This window comes from Adiantum capillus-veneris, chromosome 28 (genome assembly GCF_014529385.1).
Source record: "Adiantum capillus-veneris isolate H3 chromosome 28, ASM1452938v2, whole genome shotgun sequence".
NCBI classification, from domain to species: Eukaryota; Viridiplantae; Streptophyta; class Polypodiopsida; order Polypodiales; family Pteridaceae; genus Adiantum; species Adiantum capillus-veneris.
The window spans coordinates 111,321,471-111,339,910 of record NC_140958.1 but is presented as its reverse complement, the minus strand read 5'-3'; the positions used below and the strand labels follow the sequence as shown (position 1 = coordinate 111,339,910).

The window sequence follows — 18,440 nt, the reverse complement described above, 5'->3', positions numbered from 1 at the left end:
GGCCGATTTCTCTTCTACGGGAAATCCGATCCCCAAATTTTTTTTTCCGCGGCACCTATGGCTTCAGGCAATGATCAGTCGACTCCCTCTGCATTTGGAGATGCGGGCAGGGATCACAAGGAAGATTCCGGCAGAGAGTACGGCCCGCCTTGGCCTACTTAGGCGGAGCGGCGAGAGATGGAGCGTCGTCAATTGATTGGCGATGCAACAAAGATGATGCTCAATTTTGCCAAGGACCCGAAGATGGCAAAATATATGCCTCTTTGGAAGGTACAGATGGAGTGGCAGAGAACCACAACACCACTCCCGAAACCCGCTCTCAAGAAACCTTTTGCCTCCAAGAAATATACGGAGAAGGAACTGGAGAACGTGGTTGATGCACGGATTGCTCAGCTTTTTGACGCACAAAAGAAAGCCAAAAAGCACGGCAAAAAGCAGAAGAAAGGCACTGACTTCCCGGGATATTTGGGTCGTCGGTCGACATTTGACAAGGCAAAGAAACAGAAGAAGCGTGTTCGATTTGAAGAAGTACCCAGTTCTTCTTCTTCTTCTTCTTCTGATAGTTCTTCTTACTTTAAGGGGAATGCTCGTACTTGGTGGTCCACGCTTCTTTTAAACAAGACTGCGCCAGTTAAATGGCTGAAATTTAAGAGGCTTTTTATTTCTTCTTGGTTGACTCAAGAGTTTGAGCGAGATATACGAGCTGCTTGGAACCATCTTCGGATGACCAAGAAAGATACAATCAATGCTTATTGTGAAAGATTCTGGAGCTCTTTTCTACCCGCCTCTTCATTCAAGATCTCGTTCAGAGAACAGCTTGAGCGGTTTACCTTGGGTCTACCTACAGAGATCCGAGATCACTCCTTGTAACAGAAGTCAGCTTCTATTCAGGAGTTGATGAGTCATGCGAAGCGGGGCTTTGCCATTCACTCTGGCAGTCTGACCTACCCCACAGATGAGGCCATGACACAACGAGCCGAACAGACTTCTGGGAATGAAAGTAGAAAGAAAAAGAGCAACCCAGAGAAAAAGGATGCACGACCCAAGCTTACTCTTGAGAAGAGAGCTCGCTTCATTAGAGAGGGGAAGTGCTTTGGATGCGGGGAACATGGACATATCTCCGCGAAGTGCCCTAATAAGGCACAGAAAGAACAGAATGATAAAGACGACGACAGATCTGAGAGTTCGAGAGCAGCTGAGGAATGTGGCAGAAAAGGCAGATAGAAAAGCAAAACTGGTACCACATGGCATGGGACTTGCACCGGATTAAATGAATGAAAGTACAAACTTTGCCGCTTTTGGGGCAAAGTAAAGGATCAGGAAGCTCTTTTGAAGGAGCCAAGGCCAACTTCTTTTCACTTGGAATTGGCGGCTCGATTTGGAACTACGCCCGACAGACTGATGTCACGGGCGAAGGTAGTTCGACCGGCACCCGGATGGGATGTTGCCATTACACCGAGCATTGGCAAACTTCGTTTGCAATGACAGGGGTGTTCAGGGCACGCGAGTGACGTTCTACTCGGGATCCCTTGGTACCACAAGAACTATGCCGTGGTTGACTACCGGGCTGAGAAAGCGACTTTGATAAATGAAGGTCTTAGAGATTGTACTTGATGAACTTCAGTTTCTTACTCATTCTTTTGGAAGAGAACTGAACGATGGATAAAGGTTATATACCTTCATAAGTTCAGAATAGTCTGAACTCACGAATTATAAGAGGGAATAAAGCACTCATAAAACTATAAAAGCAAGGGACACACGAAAAGAAAAGAAAAACAAAAACAAACAAACTCACTAACTAAATCACTTTGATTGCTTCGAAACAAAACTAGATAAAACAAAACATTATTAACTTAAAAATGTTTTCAAAAAAGGTATGTGTAAAATAAGTTGACGCAACTTACTTGGCTTAAAACAAGTACTCAACTTTAAGCAAAAAAAAAAAAAAAAAAAAAAAGGATAAGACATCTTAAAAACTTAATCCTCGAAATCAAACTTCACACAACAACCTATAACGGAACACATTCTTAAGTCCTCAGGTAAGCTAAATATGAAATCGAAAAATGAATACTACTACAAACCTACGAAGAGCAAAGAACCAAACTTGACAATATGTGATCTCAACTTCACTGCTTGTCCAAACAGGAAGAATAAGATTATCACCTTTATCATGCATAGCTTGGACAACAGCTATGACATCCCTACTCACGTCGTCAGTGCCCAAGAGTAGGTGCAGGTTTATATAGAGGTCATTCATGCTTTGAACGTACTCTACAAAACCAACGAGCCGAGTTTCTATCACCCAAGATTTGAACATTCATGCTTTGAACGTACTCTACAAAACCAACAAGCCAAGATTTTTCTCCACACTCATGCCAATTGCTTTTCAGAGGGCCTGAAGATCAAACCATTGATCTGATACCTGGAAGCACGCCACCGAATCGGCCACCTTACCGTGTGAGCCGAGTACAAAATGAAAAGATTATGAGCCCGGTGAAAGACCTCTTGGAAAAGGGTCTTGTCCAGCCTAGTACTTCACCGTATTGCTCTCCAGTGTTGTTGGTTTTAAAGAAAGACGGATCTTGGAGAATGTGCATCGATTATAACACTCTCAACGAAATCACCATCAAGAACAGATTTCCGATTCCTAGGATCGATGATATACTCAACAGGTTACAGGGATCCTCGTGCTTTAGCAGGATTGACTTGAAGAGTGGATATCATCAGATCAGGATAGCGCTAGGAGATGTCTACAAGACAGCTTTTCGGACGACTTTTGGGTTATTTGAGTTTTTGGTGATACCTTTTGGCTTAACCAATGCTCCTGCGACATTTAACCGGATGATGGATAGGATTTTTCGAGAGTACAGGCTATTTGTTGGCACTTTCTTTGACGACATCATTGTTTTCTCCAAGAATGAGGCAGAACACAGAGATCATCTGCTTCAAGTCTTTCAGGCATTACGAGATCACACGTTAGTGATTAATGCAAAGAAAAGTGAATTTTTCCTACCAGAGATACACTTTTTGGGACACATTGTGTCAGCAGCAGGAGTGCAAATGGACGCGGCCAAGATAGAGACTATCCGTGATTGGCCCGATTTGAGGAATGTCCATGAAGTTAGAAGCTTCTTGGGATTGTGTTCGTACTACAGGCGGTTCATACGAAAGTTTGCAGGGGTTGCTTCCCTTTTACATACCTTGACACAGAAAGAAGTACCTTTTTCGTGGGGACCCACAGAGGTGACTACCTTTCAGACATTGAAAGAGAAATTGACTACGGGACCTATTTTGACTTTGCTGGACTTGCAGAAGTCATTTGAAGTATATTGTGATACTTGTGGTTGTAGTCTAGGTGCGGTCTTGATGCAAGAAGGCCATGTCATAGCTTGCGAGAGCCGTTTGTTCTCTAGGCCGGAGAGGACAGCACAGATTTATGAGAAAGAGCTTTTGGCGGTTATCCATGCTCTTACTCAGTGGCGGCATTACCTACTCGGAGCGGAATGTACTGTCTTTACAGACCATCAGAGTTTGCGCTACTTCTTGTCACAGAAGCAGCTTTCGGAAAAGCAGATGCGGTGGGTGAACATCTTGTCACAGTTCCACTTCGAGATTGTCCATGTGCAGGGACAGAAGAATGTGGTGGCAGATGCTTTGTCTCGGAAACCGTTGGTTCTGGCTATTTCCGCGATACATCATAGGAGCTTCGAGGATATGGTCGATCGGTATGCCACAGATACAAATTTTGCAGATATTTTCACACGGATACGGGATGGGGAGACACTAGCGGGATACTCCCTTCGGGAAGGCTACTTGATGAAAAAGACTATGTTGTGCGTTACACAGCCATTGAGGGATAAGGTTATGACTGAATGCCACTGTCCACCTTTTACGGGTCACCGCGGCATTGCTACCACCATGAAGGGGGTAGAGAGATACTTCTTTGGGCCGAGACTCAAAAAGGATGTGGAAGAGTTTGTGTGCAGTTGCTTGGTATGCCAGAAGGTCAAGTTTGACAGGCATAAGGCACAGGGATTGTTACAGCCTTTACCCGTATCCACCCACCCCTGGGAAAATATTGAAATGGATTTCATTTTTTTTTATCTCCCGAGAATACAGAATGATCACGATGATTTTCTGATTACATGGCACGTCTGAGACGATTCTCTCCGACAGAGACCCCAAATTTATGAGTTGGTTTTGGAAGGCAATTTGGGAGAACATTGGCACGCAGTTGCAGTTCTCGTCATCGTTCCACTTGCAGACTGACGGGCAATTTGAGATTGCCAATTCAGTGATTTTAGATTTATTGAAGTCTTGTATCTCGGATCAAAAGACTCAATGGGAAAAGAACCTATCTTTGGTGGAATTTGCCTACAGTAACACGATACACTCTTCGACGGGGAAGACGCCATGTGAGATTGTTGAAAGTGCTGCGAAGGTTCCATCCTTCCTGAGCACGAAAGATTAGATATTGGAAGCGGATGAATATTCGCGAGATTTGGATACGGCTTTTGCCAAGGTTTGCGAGACTTTACAGAGTCTCAAGAACGACAGAAGAAGGCAACGGATCGCCATCGTCGCGACTTGAAATTGAAGGAGGATGATTGGGTGCTCTTACTTTTGAGAAGGCACGCCTGCGAAATAAAAAGGGAAAGGAGAGGCTTTTTCCAAAGCTTAGTATGTGATACTACGGACCTTTCCAGATCACTGACAAGATAAATGATGTCTCCTTCCGATTGGAACTACCACATACTTGGAGGATTCATAATGCATTGCATGTGAGTCTCTTGAACCCTGTTAAGGGTGATGTGCCTGATGATGGGGAGCCTGATGAGCAACCCGCAGTGGAAGAAAACAAGGAGATCCTTGTTCCTGAACAGATTTTGGAACATAATGATACGAAGAAAGGTAAAGTCCGAAGGCGGGTTCTTGGTTAAGTTCAAGAACTTTCCTGCATTTGATGCGAAGTGGATGGAGGAGGAGGACCTAGCAGATACTCCTCGGATTGTGAAACTTTACCTCGATGTTTTGGTAGTCTACTCCAAACGGAACCCAGAATTCAGCTTGGCCGGAGATCTGGTGCAATGGGATGCACAAGAGGGGAGTTACTCCGCTCCTTTGTCAACAGATGCCTCGATTTTGATACTAAAGTCACTGATGTCTCTCTGAGCTTCAGGGATACTGAGAGCTGACAGTATTCTACTGGATGACTTTATGAAATGGAATTCCTGATTATGATACTGATTTGTTCTTGACTTCTTGTGAGTGCAGGAACTGATAGACGAAATGACTGCAGCATTTTGGTCTGATTGATCTAGACATACAATAGTGGTTAGTAAATCGGACATCGATGAATTGGACCTAGATGTGATTGCTAGCTGCCGATAAATCATGGTCTAAGATCCGAATGAATGTTGAATGTCATGTGATGTGACTGTCGATTTTGTACATGTGCTAGATGTGTGTTCCTAATACGTAGGTACTAACAGTCAGTGTCTACTAAGACGGTTTATGGCTTTTGTCGGTTTTGCAGGCGTAATCGCGGTCGATTACAATGCTTTCAAGAGGGGGGTATGTCACAAAGTGATGACGTGGCGGACAGCAGAAACCCTAATTTCTGCCCGAAACCCTAAAATTTCTGCAAACCCTAATTTTTGCCAGAAACCCTGATTTTCGAAAATCGCGGAAGGCTATTAAAATATATATATATATTGGAAAATGATGAGCGACGCGAATTTTGCTTTTTTTTTATAAAAAATGAGAAAAAGACTCTCTAAGAGAGAGAGAGAACTGATGCTTTTGATTTTAAAAGCTTTTGGGGCTCTGCTTTTGGGCATCCCTTGTAACCTTTAAATTAGTGGTGAGGGCCTCACTTCTCAGAGCATCTGGACGCAGAGTCTGAGAGTGAAACCCTAGCCACTCTCTTGTACTTTGATGATTGATTAATACAAAAAGAAATACCGAAAGGGGCGCCAGTCTTTGGGGCCAATATCTCTAGGCACGGAACTCCGCCGGGCCAGTGCAAATCTATTGTGATCTGTGAATTGTTTTGAAGTGGTTATTTGGTGCTGTCGTGATCGATTCTTGACTTGGAGTGTCCAAGTCTGTTACAGAGATTGAGGCGCTTACCAGATCAGTCTCCTTTGTACACAATCTATGGGATACTACAGAGACAGATATGCCAGGGTGGCTCTAGAGTCCTCCAGACAATTAGCTCTTAATGGGGATACATCATGCTGGTATGCACAGATGGCATCATGGTTTCAGACACATGGTTTCACCATGGACAGGTTGCCTCCTTTTCAATACTCTCTACAGGCACCCTTGAGGTCTCTGACGCGGGTAGAGATTAATAGACTCATTCGTCAGGATCTGATCCAGCTGGACACGAGGAGGACATGGATAGAGCCGATACAGGAGTTGGGCACAAAGATGGCTTTCTATAGAGAGCATCTTCTCCACCTCACGGGGGATGGGGTTTGTGATTTGACCTAGCTATATGGACACGCATCTTTCTCATGGTTTGCGTTGTGCCATTGGCTAGATACGCACGTCCTCACATCAGCTCAAGATTGAGACTGGCATATTCAGAGGGACACCAGCAGATAGCAGGATATGCCGCTTGTGCCATCTAGAGCCAGAGACATAGGTACATTACATATGTCATTGCACAGTGTACTATGAGATACGAGGCCGTTTTCATTGTCTATTCAAAGAAGGTTTTGGGCCTCTATCTAGGGTCATGAGTTATGAGGATCAGACATGTCTTGGGCTATATCTACTTGAGTTACACAGGCATAGAGAAACTTTACTGAGGAGAGCTGAAGAGAGACAACCCCAGAGACAGATCACAGATTTCTTTACACTAGATAATGTACACCCAAAAGAACAGACAGAGGAGCAGCCAACAGTGGAGAGGTCTGCCCGCACTACTGGCATTCTCATAGACCGAGCATTGGAGCTAGGGAGATCTAGACGACCCCGATGGAGAAGAGGAGCTACACAGTTTCTAAGGAGGCTACAGCAAAGGATTCGAGCCATACTTTTTCGTCATCCAGAGAGCAGATGAAGATGGATCTCTACTTCCCTCCCATTTTGTCTACACATTGTACTGCTTAGTTCACACATTTCACGCCTTTCACCTTTCACACCTATCAGCTTAGCTTAGGACTCCGCAGTATTTATATTTTGTTATCCTAGTTTAATTTATTTTGTTAATCTGACTTTGTATCAGATACACCGCATTGTAACTTTCTGGTCTCATAGGTCACTTTGGCCTTTTGAAGACGTTAATATAACATTTCATTTCATTTCATCTCTCTCTCTCTCTCTCTCTCTCTCTCTCTCTCTCTCTCTCTCTCCTAATTCACCGTAGAGCGCTCAGGACTATTCTAGCATGACATGGGAGACGTCTAGTACGACTATTTACAGAGATGGGCATTGACGATGCTCTTCAGCACATCCATGCAGTAATTTTCTTGGACAATGCCCGGCATCGAACAATGCCAGATGCCGTGCATCCTTGGGCATTGATGATGATGATGATAATGATTTTAGTTTTTCACTTTACTTCATTTTGATTTTGTAATCAGACATTGTATTAGATCCACCAAGCTTGTATGAGTTTGGTCTCATAGGCCCTTGGCTCTTTGAAGAAGTTTGATATAGCATTTCATTTCATTCTCTTGTCTTGCACGCTCTTGTTCCACGCTCCTGCCTCTACAGGTGAGTGCTCTCTCTCTCTCTCTCTCTCTCTCTCTCTCTCTCTCTCTCTCTCTCTCTCTCTCTCTCTCTCTCTCTCTCTCTCTCTCTCTCTCTCTCTCTCTCTCTCTCTCTCTCTCTGTGCCACCGGCAGGTTGGCGAGTGCTGGTTGAAAGGCCCCATGTGCGAGAGAGAGGTAGGTAGGGAGGCAGTAGCTCCTCATTCTCGCTCTCTCTTTCTTTCTCTCTCCCCCGCCGCGCAGTCCTTCTCGCTTTGAGCGCACTCAGCGTCGCATGTGATGCCAGATTGCAAGCGCCACTTGCCAGGAGAATCTGCTTCCGCCACGTGTCGGGGGGGAGTTCCCCCCCCCCCCCCCCCCCCCCCCCCCCCCCTTTATAGTTGTATAGATAAGACATCAGAAAAACTTAATCCTAGAAATCATACTTCACATGACAACTTCTAAAAGAACAAAATCTTAAATCCTAATGTAATCTAAATACTAGAATTGAGGCAAAACATAACCAAAGTAGTACAACGTAGGATCATGACGAATAGCCGCACCTTACTGGAATTAAGACCGTGGCAGAGTATGACAAGCTCTTTTGATCCTGTATCTTGCAAGATCCCAACAAGCCTTTCTCCAGAGGAATTCACAATACTCAACTTTTCTGAAAACAAAAAAATCACTCTCTCTGAGCTACATTTGGTGATTATTGACAAAATCATCAATCAAATGTAAATACAAAGACCTAGGCAAAGCTCAACATTTGCCGAAGTTTCAGAAAATAAGAGACAAGCTGCAAGAGAAACTGAGTATCTGTATTTATAGTTAATGTGTTGGGTAATGCCGATTACTTTGAGGGTACACGCTTTGACCAGGAACTTGAGGGTTCATTTTTGAGCAACAACATTTTTGTGTATTTGTTCGTGTGAATCTGTCTGAGCGCCGTGGTAGCCCTTGATTGGCTAAATGACCATTGTTCCTTTTAGGATATGAGCCAATAGGGTTTGGAGATGAAGTTTTGTCCACTCCGTCCCTTTTGTGAGACTTTGTTTGTCCTTCAACCCCAGGTAGTACACCAAGGTTGCGGTTTCCATTGACCCATTCCATTTCATGGCCCTTATATTTCTAATGTTCCAACCGTGGGTGGGAAGTTTTGCCTTGTTCGGCGGCTAGACAGAAGTTTCTAGAGGTCTTAAAGTCCTACATAGCTGAAGCCTAGTCTGGTAAAAAAGCCCGTCTGTAACAAGCAACCTTCGCTTCTTCTCTGGCATGCAACCTTCTACCCCTCATAGTCAAGCTGCATGCTTTCACCAGCTCCTTCCATGGTAGCATAGGAAAGTGAAAAATCATCCAGAATCAGAGAGCAATAAAGAAAGAATGCACTTGAAGAAACTGACTGCTGATTTTGGGCTTCTTGATATATCACATCAGAAGGTTGCCAAAACTATCTGCTAGCTATTTGAAAAGGAGGGTTTAAGTCCCAAAGGTATACAAAGAGAAAATGCGCAGGATTAAGATTTTGAACATTTAAAGATATAAGGTGAAATCACCCACCGGATGGATGATCTACTCGATCACAAACTGGAACCAAAAACTGAAACAGAACAGAAAATAATTCACACTCGAATACTTGAAGCCAAGAGATGAGGGGTGTTCCCGTGCGGAGAGTGCTGGCCCTTAGATAGGCGCCCCTGGCCCCCTAGTAGTATTTCTTCCTTTACTAAAAGATTTTTTTCTACTGCTCTCTGCAACCACGCACTTTATTTGTTTATAACTGGCATGCTGGCCTCAAATTTATAGACACTTTGGTCCCAAAAGCAACTAAAAACTCATCTACTATTAAAATAAGGCTTTAAGAGTACCTAAGATCATCCGCCTCTAAAAACTCATCCGCCTCTAAAAACTCGTGCCGGAAAGCAACCCCCAATGTATCAGCAGCATAAGCATAATTATGTACGCTGTCAGCCACATCATCGTCTGCAGAGCAGTTTGCACTGCATTTTACGGGTTACCACACCCACATTTAGGTGATGGGTTTGGAGTGGTTGCAGTAGCAAAGCTTGTGTGTGTCCCGGTCACATACCTCCCTCTGATAGAAGAGTAATCATCCTCAATAAAACCAGCGTGCACAAAAACTCAACTATCATTGTAGCAGTTACTGGCCAAGCAAACATGCAAACAAATCCAATAGTAGGCAAATACGATTGGCCAAAGAGAGAATGCTATAATCATTCATCCCTACACACAGATACTCACAACACATAGACACAAGTATTCAAACCCATAAAAGCAGTGCTTTTCAAAGAGAAATAAACAAAAACCCTTTCGTCATGAAAAGCACTTGTTTTTGCTTTTCTTTGAAAGACGTGCTTTTTCTTTCCCGCAGAAGCACTCGCTTTTGCAGGAAAGAAAAAGCACGTCTTTCAAAGAAAAGCAAAAACGAGTGCTTTTCATGACGAAAGGCGAGAGATGATGATGATGATGATGTATTTACGTCCTCGGGGGGCCAAAATGACCCATGGGACCCAAAATCTCATATATGAGACTCCCCCCTTCCCATGTGAAGGAGGGGACGTGTCATGATTCTGTGGTGATTTTGTTTGTGAGTGTGGTGTGATGTTCTAGCACTTTGGGTAGATAGATGCCTAGTGCTACTGGAGAGGGATGTGTTATTGAGAGAAGCTCCTCAAATGTAGTACATCCTTGAATAAGTTGGGGAAAGTCGACCCGAATGTGTGCATATGCTGGACATTCGAGGGATACATGTGCCTCATTTTCCAATGAGTTCAAGTTGCATTGAGTGCATCTCCTCATGTTTGCATCAATATTCAGCCATCCTCCCGTTTTCACTTTTGAGCATGTGTGATCTTGTCCGCATCAAGGTGATGGCCCGTCTCGCACGGTAAGACATGGGTGTCCTGATATCTATTTGGGTTTCCCCGGTCTTGTACTCTTCCCAGTATCTTGTGTTTATGTGCTTGCAATAGTATTCAAACTTGGACCTGTGCATTGCATTCTTCCATTTGCTGTGGAGAGCCTCAAGTAATTGTAGTTCAAAATTCAGCTCGTGCTCATGCTCGGTACCTGCCTCTACATGCATGTCCACATGTGCTCCCACATTCCATTTAGAGAACCATGTTCTGATGTCCTCAACAAGGCTAGAGGTGAGAAACTTGCTTTTGTGGTTCTTTTGCGGCTTACATCCTACCTCCCATGCTATGTGAGGCAAACGGTTATGAGGCATCAGCTTCACCTTCAAGAGATATCTATGCATTCTTTGCAAGGCAAGCATTTCCAATGGTCTTTGTCTAGTCTCCAATAGAATCACTGAGTATGGTGTTGTGGTTTTTATCCCCATATGTCTACATAAGAACTTTTTCTGAATTTTCTCAATGTCATTCCATGTGCTGGCCGGAATACTTGGTCCCTATACCTCTACCCCATACAATAGCGTTTGGACCACACACATTGAAAACCATGGACTTTATTTCCCACCTTCTAGTGACGCTTTGTTTGCACATGTTTTCAAACTCGTAATACCTTGCTTGTCCTGCTTCAATTCTTGCTTTTGCACATTGCCCCCATCTATGATTCGAGGGTATAATGATGCCCAAGTATTTAAGGCTATCCACTGCTTGAATCTCTTGCCCATCATACATAAGGGCGGGCTGATCCTTTGATTTGTGTGTACAAATCGCAATACATTTTGTTTTTGTGACATTCACTGAGAGTCCTGTGGCTTCGCAGAAAGTATGTACCGCATCCAAAAGTTAGGTAGGAGAGAGAGAGAGAGAGAGAGAGAGAGAGAGAGAGAGAGAGAGAGAGAGAGAGAGAGAGTATAGGTATTCATACAATTTTATCTATTAAAATCCATATTGAACCATGGAAAAAGACAACCAATTTTTGCAACCACCCATTTGAAATTAATCCAAGCATTTTGAGTACAATAGATGCCGTGATAGTGAGGAAAAAGGAGGGTTTTCAATACACAATCTTGCTACATAGAGGATGCATGGTTGCCATGCATGTGTATTAGACAAAGGAGTATCATGTTACCTACCACCATCACCCACAAAAAAACAAGAGATTGTTAGTCCATTAGGTGGAAGGCAGGTGTCATGAGATGCTCCTACATGTTATAGATGTCCATCTAATGCACAAAGCAAGAAAACAATACTGACAAAACCTGATTAGAAGAGGCCATTTGGGAACTGGGTGTGGAGTGTGATGTTTTTGCAGCAAGTAGTAATGTTCTTCTCCCTAGGTGCAAATGTGTTGGGAAAAGGTCACCTTATATATGTGCTCTCTCCTTTTGTTTTCCTCCAAGAGAATGAGTCGGATGGGAGGAGTGGGGTATTTCTTTTCCCATGTGGAAGGGTAGTGGTCAGTTATGGGTATTATTAAAGTGAGTGTGTATGTGGAGTGGTAAAGGTACTCACGTTGCCCTCTCTCCTTCTTTTTGCTTTTTGGAAGGTGTCATGTATAGCTTGTGTATATGTGGGAGGCCTTGATGGGGGGGGGGGGGGGTGTTGCTAAGAAGTCCATCCGATGTAAGAGGTGCTTCCCTTGGGTTAGCCCTCCTCCACCCACACTAGGAGTGTTTAATCCCTCTTTAGGGATCCTAGTGCCCTCCAACTTTTAGGTGTCCCAAGACCTCACTTAGTAGGCTTGTATGGGAGGAAGCTGCATATCCCTACAAATGGTTTCAGTCTCAAGAGCTTAGCTTTTTCAAACCCGTTATGGCAAAAAGCTTGGACAAGTGCTCGGATGTTCAGTGCAACATTTAATGGGTAGGTGTTGCAAAAGAGGATTGGTTTTAGTTGTGAAAGTATGACCTTATGAGCCCAATCTGAGGGCCGATTACCAGATCGTTGAATAAATTTGATGGGTTGGCAAGGGAGGTTATTCTCCTTCTTATTGAGATGCTTAATGAGTTTCCCCTTATCAATTGATAATTGAAGATTAAGGAATTTTGTATTTGTACTAATCTCGCTTTCAATGGAGAGGCAATCAGGATAGATAGTTTGGTTGTTAATGAAGTATAGGGGGTCCATTGAGTCAATAATGAGAATGTCATCGAAGTACCGAAAGGGTGACCCCAACTTCTTAAGGGTGGGAGTTGGGTTGGGAGATTTAAGGATCCCCGCAAAGAAGTCAAATTCCAACGTGTAAGTAGAGATTACACCACAAGGGGGAGCAAGCTAGCCCCATGGGATCCCATTTTTCTGGCGATATACCAATCCTTGGTTTTGTATGTACATGTTATTGATGAGCTAATTGATCTCCAATATTTGGTGTATGGTGAATGATAATCCCGATTTATATGAGTGTGAAGACCATATTCCTTCTATGCACTGGGTGGGGAACCTTTGGAAAGAGATGTATGATTGTTGAGCCAAAAAAGTAGCTTGTATGAGTTTAGTTATGTGGTGGATTAATCCCTATTCCTCGAGGTGGGGGATATTTTCATAGCACCTCTTCAAGTCCCCTGAATAGAGGGTGGTAGCATGCTTTGGTAGATTCAAGGCACATTCATAAATCGAATCCACAATCCACCATGATTGGATGTGGAGATTATGGCATAATAAGGCTTTTTGGTTTAAGTTTTTAGCTCTTTGTTTGAGATGTGCTATGCATGTTTTTAAGAAGCATGCCATTAGGAGGGTAATCTCCGTATAGCAGCATGTAGAGCCGCATGTTATCCATCAGAATGAGTTTTTATGGTTTTTATTCGAGGCGGTTAAGAAGGGGAGATCATTATTGCTCAAAGATACAACGGGACCGAGGAATGAGCAAATTTGAGCTAGCATATCCTTGATGTTTTGAGCATACAGTGTAAAGTCCTTACCCTATAATCTCTTGTTAGCCTCATTAACAATGAGATTTTTACATAAAAGTACCATGTTATTTGGTGCCTTATCCAAGCAGGAGATGAAAAAGCTACGCTTGAATTGGACAAGCAATGCTCGCACCCCCCCCCCTCGCCATCGTTGCCCTCACGTAGGCTCATCCACCCTCACCTCCTACGCGCAGCCTCTCAGCCTGCTTCTACGCGCTCTGCCCTGCGCGTAACCCCCCGCCCACACCTGCAGCACCCCGCCAGAGCCCCCCCCACCCCTCTCCTCGCACTGCCTGCAGCATCCCGCCAGCAACCCCCCTCGCTCGCCTCGCGCTCCTCACCTTGCTCACTCGTCCTCTTCTCCCTTTTTGCGTTGTCAACCTCCTTGCTCACTCGCTTCACCTCGTATTCATTGACGCCCTCGACCACCTTCTTTGCAGCAGACACAGATGGAGGATTATGCTCCGCCACAGGGGGACTCCACTGCAGCCCCCTCGCCCGACCCCACAAAACCCACCATCCGACTTGCTCTTTCGCCGACAGAGCAAGCGAGCTTAGAGGCAGAGGTGGCGCGCCTTTAGGCCACCTCTGTTATCTGCAAGATTCTCGGCACCAGACCCAGCAGAGGGGAGGTACGCGATCTCCTTTAGGCCCGCCTTCTCGCAGAGGTGGGCAAGATCCTCCGATGTTCATCTTCTCGGACAAGGCTACTACCAGATAGAGTTTGAGACTTCCGAGATGGCGTCCAAGGTCATTGCGATGAGCCCCTTGGCCATCCGAGCAGTTCGAGCACACTTTCGACAGTGGCGCCACGGTTTCGACCCAGCTACCAACGTTCTTGTCGAGGAGGCAGACTTGCCCATTTCAGTCTGCTTCCCCGGCCTCCGGAGGGAGTACCTTCTGCTCCTTTCCAGAATAGGCTGAGTGATTGGGACTGTCTTGGAGACACCTCGCACGGCAGCCTTTGTAGCTGCCAAGGCGGCTGGCATCCCCTCAGTACATGTTCTAGTTCGAGACACCCACTCTCTCCTGAAGGTCATCCTACTACCTCGGGTGAGTGGAGGTTGGTTCCGTCAGAGCGTGGAGTATTCGGGCCTCCCGAATCAACGTTCGTTTGCAGACAGATGGGCCATTTGGCAAAGGTCTGTCCTCGCAAGAGACCTCAACCCACAACGCATGCGCAGCCTCCCAAGGCTGAGCATGCCTAGCAGATAGATACACAGGATGTAGAGGCTGGTACCTCGACTGAGACCAACGATCAAACAGTTAACAGTTGGCAGCAGGTGCCTGGCCACCGCCGATAGGGGCGGGCTTGCCCCACTGCTCCCCCTGGTGGCCGACCTTCTGCAACTCAACAACACTGCGTTCCGACTGGGAACCGTTTTGACCCCCTTCAGCACAACCTGCCTAAGGAGGCCCCGTCCACTTCAGTTCCTCCACCTCCACCTCCACCTCCACCTCCCTCAAACGCTGCCGCGCTCCGTCCCCCCCCCCCCCCCGCCTCCTCCCCCACCTCCACCTCCGTCTCTCGTCCCTCCTCTCTCTCCCCGGTGGAGCCCACAATCTCATCTCCCGACCCCTCCACTCCTCCTCAAACGCGAGGCGTTGGTAGTGCTTTCGCTACGAGCCGTGTGGCTCGAGAGGGACAGCCCCACCTGAGGCCTCCTTTGCTAACACTCAAAGCTCTCCTTGTTATGTATTTGTACATAAGGATTCTTGGACAGAGGATGTAGCCCTTCGGGCTGCACGCTCGGCTTGGGCTTGGACAGGACAGTCACTCCTTCCACGCTTGTCTAGAGGTCGTTCGGATGCGGATTACTCCCCATCCAAACCGGCCTTAAAGATAGCGAGGTTAGTTGTTGTGGCAGCATCTGTTTTCTCTCACCGACTCCATGAGGATCATCTCATGGAATGTGCAAGGATTAGGAGGGCCCCAGTTTCACCTTCAGAGGGGTCGGCTGCGTCGGGAGCTTTTCTGATGCCTTGTGGGTGGTGAGATTGACATTCTTATGCTACAGGAGCGTCATCTTTGTGAGAGCCGCATTAGACGGTGTGGTCAGATTTTGCGTGGTCGCTATGAGACGTTTTGGTCAGCTGCATTTGGACTTGGAGGCATCCAAGGAGGGGTATGTATGACTATTGCGGATGCTTTGAAGCAGGCCATTGTGGGCAGAGGGATTATTGTGCCAAGCAGGGCTCAGTGGATTACTATGTAGGTTCAGGGTTGCCTCATGGGCTTCCTGAACATCAATGCGCCCAATGTGGCGAGTGCACGTGCAGAGTTTAGGTCTCATATTGTTGAGTCTCTGCCGCAGGCAGAGCAATGGTGCATTGGGGGTGACTTCAACATGTTGGAGGACCCCTCTGACAGGATTGGAGGTAGCCATACTACTATGCATGGAGTTGAGTTGGCAGCTTGGGAGAGGTTATGTATGACTACGGATTTCAGATGTGTGGCAGCATTCTAGCTTTGTGAGGCCCCCATACAGCCCGGCCTTCTCTCGTTCGGACCGCAGAGTGGGAGGAGTGAATCTATCTCGGATAGATCGTTTCTATACTAGTGACCACTTCTGTGACTTGGGTGGGACAGTCTGCATTCTCACTGGGACTTCTTTTTCGGACCATGCACCAGTGATCCTCACAGTGACAGATAGATAGAGGAGGGGGATCACAATGCTACGTATCCCTGAGAGGGTTTTGCTGGACTCTACGCTCAGAGAGCGAGTGGTGGCTCTTTAAACAGAGGACACAGACATACAGGACTCTCCTGCTCACAGAGTTGCCTCTGGACTTGCTCAGCTCAGTCGGCTATTTCTCCAAGAGTTGTCACGTGACACATCCAACCCTATGTGCCCGTGGATAAGCTACAGCATGACCAGGGTTCAGTCAATCAAGTCAGTCTAGAATAGGAAGTGATCTGGCACTTTTGTGAGTCTGTTCGCAGACCGTGCATGTCCAGGCACTTAGAATAGATGCATATCCTCCGGTTGTACACAGCATGATCATTAGATTCAAGTCAGAAACCATCGGGAGCATTTTCCAGTGCATTAGACCTATTTTCCCTATTTTTGACATTTTTCACTTATTTATTAAGTGACTTTTGTTGGGAAACTGGGTAGAGCAAATTAAGTAGGGAAGTATACAAGCAAACCTAGCGCTAGCACTTTCTGGCAGAAGAGGCAGCAGGAGCACTCGCTCAACAGACAACTTCTCAGCAGAACCCCCAAATGCCCTAGCGTTTTTGCTTCACAGTGGAAGGCTAGCATTTTTGGACCAGATCAGCCTGTGTTTTTGCTCTTGCAGATCCCTGGCAACAGCAGACCAAGCAGAAGCCCCAGCGTTAGCAGATTCTCCACAGCAAGACCATTTTCAGCCCTAGCGTTTTTGCATCTGCAAGACCCTTCAGTGTTTTTGCACATCTTCGGGATGGAATCCCCACAAGCGTCAGCGTTTTCAGTTTTCAGCATTTAGAACCCGCAGAAGAACCCACGAACCTCGCAAATCTCTCCTTCCCGCAGCAGATCCTCGCCGCACGGTCAGATCCCGCGAAGTTTGCAGTTTCAGCCCGGAAAACGCAGATTTCAGGATCTGCGTTTTGAGCACGTGGTCGTCGCATCGTCGCCATCAACATCGTCACCGACACAAAGTCAGAATTCAGCAGATAGAAGATTGCAAATTACAGCCATTAGCATTTTCAGATTTCAGCCCGTTTCCTCATTGTCGTCGACATCATCGGCAAGTCCAAGCATTGTAGAGATTTGTGCAATCATAAGTAGACCGCTCTCGCCATCGAGAGTGGGGCCTTCGGAGGAGGGTTTGACAGCATATACTGGTGTCGTGTTCTTCTCTCTCTATCTCTCAGTCTCAGCACCTTCATTCACAGTGTCATTCACTTTGTTTGTGATCAATTGCACTCTCTCACTAAAGGAACGGAAGGCTCTCCCTTCCGTAAGTAAAAGGAACCTTGAGCATAGTTCGGAGCACTCATCTTGAGCAAAGTTCAACATTCACTTCTGCTGCACCTTAAATTGTATCAGAGCTTTGGCAGTGTTCTGTATCACTCAAGGAAAGAACCACAAGAACCACAGAATTTTTTTGCTTGTTGCGGTCGCACGTAACCCAAGTCCACTTGGGCGTGTCGATTCCTAATCGTGTTTTTGAAGAGTGACAGGTAACCCAAGAAAGAAGGGCTTGTCCAACCTCCCCTCGTGCCTCTTTCACTCATTGAGAGCGGACCATGCACTTAGCGGCCGGCCAATCGACGTGAGGTGGAAAAAAGCAACCTTGGTGTGAGCGCAAGGCCGCCAAGGGGTGCACCCGCGGAAAAGAGCAAAACTCGGGTGAAGAGAAGATCCTTCTCTAACACAGATTGCAAGCGAAAGAAGAACCTCAAGAACCTCAAGAACTCAAGAACTCAAGAACCCAAGAACCCAAGACCCACAAGAACCCAAGTTCCTCGTGAACTTAAGAACCCAAGACTTCCGTGGATGGTCATCACTCGAAGCGGAATGGATACTTCGCTTGGAGGTGATGAGCATGGGAGTCGCAAAGAAGAGTTTTCTTCACCAGGAGGTTTTTCCGACCCTTCCCCATCTACGACAAGGATTGCACTAGCTCCTACGGAGGCTTTCAACAAGAGGATGATGGACAGGGAGTTAGAACGAAAAGCAAGAAACGCAGAAAGAATGGCAGCTATAGATCGTGAATCCGCAGAAAGAAGGGCAGCCATAGATCGTGAATACGAAGAAAGAATGGAATCCATAGAGCGTGTGCACGAGCAAGCACGCTTGGAAAGACAAGCCAAATTTGATCGTGAGAACAAAGCAAGACAAGCAGAATTTGATCGCGAGAACAAAGCAAAAAAAGAAAATAGCGACCAACATATGAAAGAGT

At 45.9% G+C, this 18,440-nt stretch overlaps 1 protein-coding gene across 1 annotated transcript in view; it reads right to left on the bottom strand.

Annotated features, from left to right (window-relative positions):
• The window catches only part of LOC147421103 (putative uncharacterized protein YDL057W), a 51,794-nt gene that overhangs the window by 25,332 nt on the left and 8,022 nt on the right, over positions 1-18,440 (bottom strand). Inside the window, exon 2 of the mRNA XM_086504045.1 lies at positions 8,266-8,372. Within this exon, the coding sequence (XP_086360171.1) occupies positions 8,266-8,372 (107 nt within the window). The remainder of the gene's footprint in view (positions 1-8,265; positions 8,373-18,440) is intronic.